Raw genomic sequence first — 11,264 nt, 5'->3', positions numbered from 1 at the left:
TTGGATAACTCTGCTTGATTTGTAAGGAAAATGTCGGTTGGACCCTTATGTAAGTCCCTACGAGATTGGAAAGATAGGTTTGTGCGAGTGAGGGGGCGAGACAATGCCTCCCTGGTGACCCCAGAGTGACGAGCTCCCCTTGCTTTCATTCATTGTGGAAACCAAATCCCCAACTTATCAAGGGGTTATATACAAGCTCCCTTCCCCGATTGAGAAAGAGATAGTCCAGATTTTGAGTTGTTTCCAGCCTTTGAGCTCTCGTAATTTAATTACCTAGGTGTCACATCTAAAAGAAATACAATCCTTCGCGAAGCCCTCACACGCTCGCGGAAAAATGATTTGAACAAAGTCGCTCCCGAACTTTATTTAATCCTAAAGAGGAAAAGGAAAATATCAATAAAACTCCTACAAGAAAAGGAAAATAGTCATCGCAACCAAAATCGGGTTCAGGAGTCGATTATGCAAGAAGAAGGTATTAACACCACTCACATCTGTTGTACTCAACAGGAACCTCTTAGTTAGATCTGCGATTGTAAGTTAGATATGTTAATTGTGATCTTCTACTTACTGAGCAAGAAGAAGAAAGAAAGGAAAACATTTTTTATTAAAGGGGTGCCTGACAAGATTTCAAAATCCTGCTCCTATGTATCTTCAAGTACTATGAAGAACTCAAGGCTATGCGGTTCTACTAAAAAAGAACTACTGGGTTTATTGCTTTTAAGTAGTGATCCTTTAGACATTTCAAGTGAATAAACCTTTACTTGCTGCTCACTCTTGGAGGTGAAAGTCTTTGTTTGTTTCACATCAATACGGATAAAGCATTACTCGTTTCTGAATTTTTTTTCCGAAGTCACACAAGTGAGGAAAACAAGTTAGATGTGTGAAGTGTTTTATTGGATGAAGATTACTCGAATAGTCGAGTAAGGCAACTCATATCTGAATAATTTAGAAGAGGAATATGAGGCTTTATACCATCTCCCTTTTCATCCTTAATTGTAAAAGGATTTAGATAAGGTTAATGTATTTTGGATGGACGACAAATACTCAAATGATCGAGATTCCGTATCCAAGTATTCGGGGAAGGGAATAGAAGGATCTAAACTACCTCATTTTTTCGTCCAAGTTTTGCTATGAAAAATGGGTTTGACTAAATTTTGATTATGAAAGTTGTTTGAGATGAATCAAATTAGAAGTTTTCTTAATGGAGGACGATTGCTCGAATGGTCGAGTAGTGGAACTTGTATCCAAATAATTGAGGAGAGGAATCAGAGGCTCCATACCATCCCCCTTCTCATCCATTAAAATTGTGTTTAAGTATGATTAAGTTTTTTGACTTTAAATTGGAGAAAAATAGTCGATGTTGATCGAGGTTTTTCATGCGTTGAAATGAAACTGGATGAAATGATTTGAAGTTTGATAGTAAAAATGGTTTGATTTAATGAAATTGCTCGACGTTGGATCGAGCATTATTTTTGTTCTTTTATGAAAGTGGTTGATTTTAATCTTTGAGTTAGCAATCAACTAACACAATAAAAATAAAATAAAGGAACACAATAAACTTATTACACGTTTAGGGAATGAGGGTACAATTTGTCGAATGGGTATATACAAAGTGATTAATAATATAAGCTCAACCAAACAAACTATAAACAACAAGGAACTCAATATAAAAAGACACAAGACAAGAGATCAGAAATATACTGGAGTCTAAAATAATGAATTTAGCACTATGTTAAGCAATCTTAAAGTGAATTCATGTAGGAATCACTCTATCAGAGGTCGGTCAATAAACTCTATGAGTTTAAGAGATTTCTGAAGTCAAATTGAATTTTAACTCCGAATTCACAACGCACTCGGAAAAACCAACAAAATAAACAATATATAAAAAAGAAAATTTTGAAGATCCAAATATGCAATCTTTAGTTATTATTCTGAAGATCTAATTAAAGAAAAATATTTTTGAAGATCTAAAACAAAACTATAAATAAAACTATTATAATCATTGTATGTTAGAAATCACATAGTTTTTTTGTTCTAACTTAGCATAAAGTGAAGAAGATGTTGTTGTTAGTTAAGGAAGAGGGGGAAAAATGAGTGTATGTTAGTGAAATATGAGAAGGATGTAGAAAAAATATTTTCTTTGTTACTGAAACTTCCTTGCCTCCTTTCTCTTTTACCTTTCTTCTCTTTTTTTCCAATGCTTTTTCTTTTTGATTTTGAAATGGGAAAGTAAAGGTTCAGAAAGTTGGAATTCCCTCGGCTATGCAATGACCAAGTTGACTTATAAACCTCTCATCTAGGGTTCCTTTAATTAATTAAGTGACAACACTACCCTTGGATATTTTGTATGACTTAAAAAGGAATAAACAAAACTTAAAAATTCAAATATTATAAAGTAAATAAAAAAACAATAAAAAGAAAAAAAGAAAAAAAAAGAAAACACGCTTAACAATATTTATTTTAGCAAACACTTTGATGAAAAATATGTGATAAATTGATATACCTGCCCTGGTATATCCTTAACACAGTATACCCGATAGGGTATATGCTTAAAATAATTTGTCTGACAAAAAACTGATATATCTTATTGAGTATATCTTTAAAACAATATACCCGCTCCAGTATATGCTTAGAATAGTAAACCCACCTGGGTATATGCTTAAAACAATATACTCATTTTACATCAGTTGATTTCTTACCTGAGTTATCAACAAGATTTTTCATGCCAGATGCAAGTGAGGATATTTAGGGTAAAATTTAGGGTATGACAGTTGTCCCTATTTAAACATCTTTAACTGGAGGATATGAAGATCTCCTGTCTTCAAATTATCACGATGAAAGATAGTTTAAATACCAAACAAACCCAACTCTTACCCTTTTATGCAATAAAACAATATGCTTATGGTTATGAATAAATGCAACTTTAATGGGGATGGATTTGTTATAGAGTATCATGTTTGATTGTTTTTGAAACGCTATTTATTGAAGGTAGACTCTTCTGGGGATGAAATGATCATATTCAGTTGCTCTTGGCTAAAAGAAAATATGTTGGGGAAACGTACCTTCTATCGAGGTTTACTAGGAAATTTACTGTCGAGATTTATCAAGGAATCTACTACCGTGATTCACTTTGAAAAATACCTACTACGGTGGTTTACTGGGAAATCTACTATCCGGATTTACCTGGGAATCTATTGTCGAGAATCATGTTGAGAAAAATACCCACTACCGAGGTTTGACTAGGAAAGCTACTGCTGAAATTAACCAGGGAATCTATTTCCAAGATTCATGCTGAAAAGATACATACTGTCGAAATTTGATTGGGAAATCTACTGCCGAGTTTAACCAAGGATTCTATTGCCGAGATTCATACTGAAAAGATACCTATTTCTAAGGTTTGACTGGGAAATCTACTGTCAAGATTAACCAGGGAGTCTACTGCCGAGATTCAATAATGAACATATACCTTATGCCGAGGTCTAATGGAAAATCTATTGCCGAGATTAACCAGCAAATATGCTGTCAAGATTCTTTGAAAGGAATACATTCTGCCAAGGTTTAGATGGGAAATCTAATTCCGATATTTACCAGGGAATTCGCTACCGAGATTCATGCTGAAAAGATACCTAATACCGAGGTTTGTATGGGAAATCTACTGTCGAGACCAACCAAGGAATTTGTTGCCTAAATTCATGCTAAAAAGATACCTACTGCCGAGCTTTGACTGGGAAATCTATTGTCGAGGATTAACAATGGAATCTACTGCAAATATTCAATAAGGAACATATACCTTGCGCCGAGGTCTACTGGAAGATATATTGCCGAGATTAACTTGGGAATCTGCTACTGAGATTCTTTGAAAGGAATACCTTCTGCCGAGGTTTATTGAGAAATATATTGTATAAGATTTACTAGGGAATCTACTGTTGAGATTCTTTGAAAGGAATACCTTTTACTAAGGTTTAACTGGGAAATCTACTGTTGAGACTAACCAGGGAATCTGCTGCCAAGATTCACGCTGAAAAGATACCTATTGTCGAGGTTTGACTGGGAAATCTATTATCGAGGTTAACCAGGGAATCTATTGCCGAGATTCTTCTGAAAAGCATAGAGTAACTGACTGTAGTGATAATGACTGTCTTCATAAGCAGATGAAACAAGGTTCATTTATGCTTATGATTGAATATGGTTTGTTGTGCATTTTCGTTTGATACATGAAATGCCATGGTTAACTTGGTGTAGTGTTCCACACTTATGAGTATACTACACATGCAATGATGCATGGAGTGTAACAGTTGATCAATGCATGTATGCATGCCGATGAGAATTTGACTTTGAGAGGTGCCAAGCAAGGTTGGACTCTTATTTTGTATGTTCAATTTTCAAGGCTCCATGCTATGGAAATATGCCATATGAATGAGCTGATATGCATGACATGATGCTAGAGCGGAACGACGTGACCAATGCATTATGATGACTTATGCAATGACTTGAAGACTTTCAATAATGATCTTGTTGTGGGTAATGGACGCAAGGGTTCCTTTGCAACAAGGTTTCTTTGTCGAGGGAAAATGGATTTAGTGAGAGGTAATTCCAACATGATTTCCTGACACTCGTTTTGAACTCAATAGTTGTTGATGTATTGCAGGACTCTTGCTTGAGCAACTTCCAAGTAGGGAGATGACTTGCCCTTTCGCCCCAATTTGCTGGGCCTTTAAAGAACTTAGCCTTGAAGGGAGTTCAGAAGCAGCTTGCCATGACCTTAAGATTGCTTGCTCTAGTATTTGAACCCTTGAAGTGGTTTGCCCCAGTCTGAGTCTCGAAGAATATTGTTCTTGACTAAATGGCTCTTTGATGATTGGTTCGGATTGGCCGATGCTCAAAGTGATTTGCCCCTATCTAGACTTCTTTCACATGATCAAACTCCTAAACTGTCTACTTTAATTGAAATTTCCTTGATGCTTAATGCTTATCTTGCAACTAAAATTGTTTATTCAAAAAATGGTAATTTAATGCAATGCAAATGTAAATTTTAAAATCAATCATTATTGAAATGATTGTGATATACAGTGAACGGATCAATGATCAAAACATAATGCTGATCTAGTCATTCATCGAGTGAAAGATGATGTGATTGATAAAAATAATTAATAAAGATCTTTTAGATTCAGATTAACGCAACCTTACTTTAGTATGCTTTCTAAATAAACCTTACTTCAATTATGCTATTTTCATGTTGTAACGTAATCCGGTTCACAGTTTTATTGAATAAAATGATATTATGCTCAAAATTTTAATTTTAACCCGCCTCTTCTTTTTGATGACCACCAAGCTTATGTTTAATGAATACACTTGCATAATGTTTCTCTTACTATATAGTAGTACAAAAAAAAAAGAAGACGTGTCTATTGAATAATAAATCATTTGACTGTTGATCTTGCATGAAGATTCTGGAGGGTGAAGGTGAAAAGATGAGTGCATTGAATAAGTCTAGGGAGATTCAAAATCTTTTCGAAGCAAGAGAATATTAATAATCCATCCATCGTGACATGTAACCTACCAAGCCTTTTCAGTTTGCACAAACAATACATATCAAGCTTAGAAAAAAAAAAAACAAAACAAAGACAGTTATGGAACAAGGTCAATCCTCAAAAAGCTTATGTGGTATATGCTTTGATTATGTAACAGTCTCTAATATGTTCACAAACACTTCATGCAATCATCCCTTTTGTACTAACTGCATCTCCAAGTATGTGGATGTTCGAATAAAACAAAACACAGTGAAATTGAGTTGTCCAAATCCAGAATGTTCCGTGGAACTGAAACCACTACATTTGCAATCCATTTTACCTAAACAAGTCATTCTTGAATGGGAATCTGCAATTTGCGAGTCCTCGATTTCTTTGAAGCAAAAATTTTACTGCCCTTATAATAATTGTTCTATTTTGTTGGTGAATGATGGGATAGAAGTTGTTACAAGTTGCGAATCCCCTTCTTGTCATAGGCTATTCTGTGCACAATGTAAAGTTCCATGGCATGGAGATATGAATTGCCAGGAATTTCAGCAGTCGAAAACTGGTCGCGATAATGAAAAACAATTGGATGAGAAATTTTTCCAGTTGGCTAGAACACAAAATTGGCAGAAATGTCCAGGATGTTCTATGTATGTCCAGAAAAATGGGGGATGTAATAACATGTCTTGCAGGTTGTATATATTATACTATGTTTATTTATATTTTACATTTTTAGCTTATTCTTAATTATTTTCACAAATTTTAACGCTAAATTTATATAATTCATTTTTATTACATTATATTGATTGATAAAACATGATTTGTAATGACTCCATTTTCTTTTCTTTTCAGGTGTGGACGTGCGTTTGTGTGGCATGGATTATGAACCACTTGGACATAAGTATGAAACTCTTTGCATGTGTTCCATTCCTATCCTTTTTAATATGCAGGAAGTTCAAGCTGTTAATTACTGATCACAAAGATAGAAATTTTAGTACGTGACTTTTCCAGTTCTATATAAAAGAACTATTCAATGATACAAACTTCCTATTTTTTCTTTTCTTTTTCTTCTTTTAGTGATTTTTAATTTTCATTATGTGGTAATGGTGATGTGTTTTAATGTTCCAGTTAGACTTTTTAAGCATTTGAAGAGGATTTAAAAAGTCTTAACAATGAAATTGAAAAATATTATAATTAATCATGTTGGAAAAGGATTTAAAAAGTCTTACCAACATATTTTTTGTTTTTTTTGTTGGGATTAGTTACTCTGATCTCCCAAACATACTGAATATTGCATAAATTCAGACCACCATCACATGCATTATTCTTCATAACTCCATCCTTAACTGTTTTGTTCAACTCTTCAGCATTTCCCTTCTAAACAACACATTCCTTAACTGCACCCTTCACGGATTCTTCATTTGGAACAGTTTCATTATCAGATCATTCATGATAGGAAGGTTCATTAACAACCTTGATATCCTTCAGATTGTTATTCCCAAAAGTAAGTTTGTTAAGAAGTTTTTGTTTTTGATAACTTTCGGTAAACTTATCAACCTCTAATTTTGTCTCCAGGAAAGATTCCCAATCATCTTTGGATGAACTTGAAAAACATAAAGTTTCATAATCATTTACATAGCAGTGTTACATATGAATCACTTGCAACATGTATATTTTTAGATTATAAACAACAAAATCAAATATTCATCTTATGCATGATTAATTTTTGAAACCCAGGAGACTCATAACAATATATACATAAAACAATTTGCTCATTTATTACGGTAACGATACAGTCTTTAAGAGTTGATATCCATTACTTGAATTTAAGAAAAACAAACTCAAGTAAAACGATGAAGACAACTGTGTGAAACAAATTCTATATAAAATTTGTATTCATTATAACAGTGATTACAAACACTTTGTTATTAGAAGTCAAATATGTTATATGATTGTTCTGTTGGAAAACAGTACATGCAAAACCGTAGTCATTGTCTTTTATATAGAACTTATCGGTGTATGTATAAAGTTCATGTTATTGTATGTCTATGTTTTTATAGTTCGTCTGAGGATGATTGCAAAACTGTCCAGGAGACGATTGCGGAGGTACAAAAAGTTTGAGCAAATAATGGAAAATCTGAAGCTGTTACTAAAAAAACATCGGGAATGATAAGTTATGCGTTGAAGAATTCGGCCATGCATGTGTTAGGAAAGTGCTGTTGTGAAGCAAATTGACAAAGTTGTCAACAAAACTGTTAGGGTTTGTGGTGTTGTCAATAGAGTTGATGAGGATGGGCGTGTATACAAGAATCTATTAGTAGAAATACAGTTTGTTGAACATTTAGTGGATTAGTAGAGAAACGGTTAGTTAATGAATTTGAACTATTAGTGAGACTAGGAGTCATGAACTGCCTTTGAGTTTAATTAGACTTGTTAATTGAAATTAGGAATTAGTTTTGGAATTTTAATTATTTTATCTTGACTTGGTGAGAAGTGGACAATTATAAGGATTATGCAGGCTGTTATTTTTGTTGCATCAGTCCATGCTTTGAATTGGCTATTATGGGAATGAATTATTGTTGGAAATGGAACTGTTTTGTATGCAGTTGAAATGTTAACAGGGCGTAGCTAGTAGGTCATGTTAATAAGTTGTGTTGAATTGATATGGAGCTGATTTAGTTAAGTTATATTAATTGGAAGTTGGATTATGGACATTAGTGCAATGTAACTGGTTAGTGAATTTGGTTATATGGTAAGTTATTCGGATGCAACGGTCATTACATGAGCTGTTTTAGTCCTGCAAATGAACTGCTAGGTAAAAGATAGGTCAGACATGTTGGATGTTGATGTATTGCTATGACATGTATTATTATGGTGTATGTGGAGATGTTTGGGTATAGTATGGACTCTTAATATCATGTTAGAGGGATATGAATGCTTGAATGTGTGTATGTAAATGGTATGCTGAATATGTACACCATCACTTGTTGGATTGAAAGTTGGTCTTATTTGCTGCGGGTATAGGGATGACAATGAGCAGAGTTTGGGCAGGGTTTTTACCCGAACCCATGCCCGTATCCATTTTTGCGGGTTTTTACCCTACCCGTTGTGGGTAAATTTGCGGGTACCCATTAGGGATGGGTCAAATTGCCATCCCTATGCAGGTAGCTATTAGGCATATGAGGTGGCTTGACATGGAGTTGCATAGCACACATGGTTCATGAAGGATTGATCAAAGCTTGAAGGACATTGAGACCATTGAAGCACTTGGAGGCACAAGGATAAAAGACTTATGAGAATGAAGACCAAAGAGCTAGGGTTCTAGGATAGTTAGTTGACTAGTTGACCAGTCAACTGATTGATCAAAAAATCAACCGTTGACCAAAAAATCAATTGTAGTCCATAATGTGTAATATTGTGTACAATTTGTAATTTGAATTTGTAATGAAATTCTTTGATGATTTGTAACGAAAAATTAGCTTTTGAAAGAAGATGAATGTATTGATGTTGTGCAAACTGCACTATAAGTGTTTAATAATGTGTGTTAGTGATTTCAGAATCTACACTATACAAAGATTTGTTACAAATGAAATAGAACTCATCTCTATTTATAGATAAGATTACTTGCACTCCAAGTAATCACAAAATAATCATTTCAACTAAAATTAAGTTAAAAGTCAGACTATTCCGACTTTGTTGTTTCTTTCGACAACTACATGTTTCGGATGCATGTTTCGACAAATTATATTTGACTTTCTGTCAAATATAGCAAATACAAACTCTGTTCGACATAAACACCTTTGACACCTGTCGAATACAAACATAATATTTCGATTTTGACACAAAGAGTTATATATTTAATATTTTTTATTTTCAATAATGTATGTTTATGTTGTAAGATGTCAAAATTAATCTTTCAATTTAGAAAAAACAAAAATATTTTTTTTTTATAATATTTTAAAAAACTTTTTAGAAAATCCATTTTTAAAAATAAAAACTAAAAATCCAATTTTCTAAAAGCTAATAAAAAAATCCTTAAAAACCACATGGAAATTGGCCTTTGATCTACTAACTATTTTAGGAAGGTGAAGATGAAAAGTGATTGCATTAAAAAAGTCTCGATGTTAATAAAAAAAAATCTAGGGACATTCAAAATGAAAAGTTTAAAAGCAAGAATTACTGATCCATCATTGTTATATGTAAAGCCAACAACTTCCAACCCAAAATCTTTTCAGTTATGCGTCAAAATAGAATGAAGAGAAAATCTCTTGCAGCGGACCGTGATGATGAAAAGAAGAAAACAAAGAAAGCATCAGCTACTTATCGAGGTAAATCCTCAAAAAGATTCAGCTGTGTTATATGCTTTGATTCTGTATCAATCTCTAATATCTTCACCATCACTTCATGCAAGCATCGCTTTTGTGCTAACTGCATATCCAAGTATGTGAATATTCAAATAAACAAAAATGCGGTGAAAGTGAGTTGTCCAAATCCAGAATGTTCCGTGGAACTGAAACCACAACATTTGCAATCCGTTTTACCTAAACAAGTCATTATTGAGTGGGAATCTGCTATCTATGAGTCTTCGATTTCTTTGGAGCAAAAAATATACTGTCCTTATCAGAATTGTTCTCTTATGCTCGTGAATGACGGGGAAGGAGTTGTTACAAGTTGTGAATGTCCTTCTTGTCATAGGCTATTCTGTGCACAATGTAAGGTTCCATGGCACGCTGATATGAATTGCCGAGAATTTCAGAAGTCGAAAACGGGTCGAGATGAAAAACAGTTGGATCTGAAATTTTGGGAGTTGGCTAAAAGAAAGAAATGGCAGAGATGTCCCAAATGTTCTATGCATGTTCAAAGAGATGGTGGATGTGAACACATTTCGTGCAGGTTTTATATCTTAATCATTTTAACTAGTTTTAATTTTGATTAAATCTGTATAATTAATTATAATAACATTATAAGGAGCGCATTGTTTTCAGGTGTGGATGTAACTTTTGCTACAAGTGTGGTAAGGATTGGATTCATGGACATGCTTGCAATACACCTAGATTATAGTATTCACGGTAACAATGAAACTCTTTGCATATAGAATTAAACATGATTTTTTTATGGTAGACAAATGGGTAATACTTACTAGAAACTCACACAAATCACACAAACCCTGAGTATCAGGGTTTGATCCCTGGTGATGATGTCCAACCTAGCAATATCGGTTTTTGCGGGCGAAATAAACATGATTTTGATAAGCAATGATTGAACATAAAAGATTCTAAAGTGTCAAAATTATTTTGGATATATGTTTTTAGTCCAAATAAAATATCAAGAGAAACTAGAAACATCTCTTTTTTTAAGTTTTTAAATTGATGTCTAAAATATGATAAAGTTTATGTCAGAACTAAACATGAACGAATCATGAACTAGTATGCAGGTTTTTTCTAATGGTTCTGTTTTGGCCTTGTAAGTAACAGTTTGTTACATCTTAATGTTTTAACTGATTGTAATTTGTTTATGTTTACTGTGCTTATAACAGATGATATTCTGGCGAATATGTAGGAACATGACATTCCAGTGTCGTGGCTAAAAGACTGCAGCAGTGTTGGAAAATTTTCACTTTTTTTAATTGTTTTTCTTAGAAGTGATTTTAAATTCTTATATGGTAATGGTTGTATTATGTTTTAATGTTACAATTGTTTGATTTAAGTATTTTAGAGAAATGCAAGTGAAAATGTGGAATGAAAGTATCAT

At 33.4% G+C, this 11,264-nt stretch overlaps 2 protein-coding genes across 2 annotated transcripts; both read left to right on the top strand.

Annotated features, from left to right (window-relative positions):
- Positions 1 to 3,562: 3,562 nt before the first annotated feature.
- LOC127080644 (E3 ubiquitin-protein ligase RSL1) lies at positions 3,563 to 7,866 on the top strand. The gene is made up of 4 exons (XM_051020954.1): positions 3,563 to 3,637; positions 5,598 to 6,205; positions 7,574 to 7,619; positions 7,723 to 7,866. The coding sequence occupies exons 1-4, from the start codon at positions 3,563 to 3,565 to the stop codon at positions 7,864 to 7,866; spliced, it is 873 nt and encodes a 290-aa protein (XP_050876911.1).
- A 1,884-nt stretch (positions 7,867 to 9,750) lies between these two features.
- LOC127080643 (E3 ubiquitin-protein ligase RSL1) lies at positions 9,751 to 10,574 on the top strand. Its single transcript, XM_051020953.1, has 2 exons — positions 9,751 to 10,406; positions 10,499 to 10,574. The coding sequence occupies exons 1-2, from the start codon at positions 9,751 to 9,753 to the stop codon at positions 10,572 to 10,574; spliced, it is 732 nt and encodes a 243-aa protein (XP_050876910.1).
- The last annotated feature ends 690 nt before the right edge of the window (positions 10,575 to 11,264 follow it).

This window comes from Lathyrus oleraceus, chromosome 5 (genome assembly GCF_024323335.1).
Source record: "Lathyrus oleraceus cultivar Zhongwan6 chromosome 5, CAAS_Psat_ZW6_1.0, whole genome shotgun sequence".
NCBI classification, from domain to species: Eukaryota; Viridiplantae; Streptophyta; class Magnoliopsida; order Fabales; family Fabaceae; genus Lathyrus; species Lathyrus oleraceus.
The sequence above is the reverse complement of the archived record's forward strand: the minus strand, read 5'-3'. Positions and strand labels throughout refer to the sequence as shown.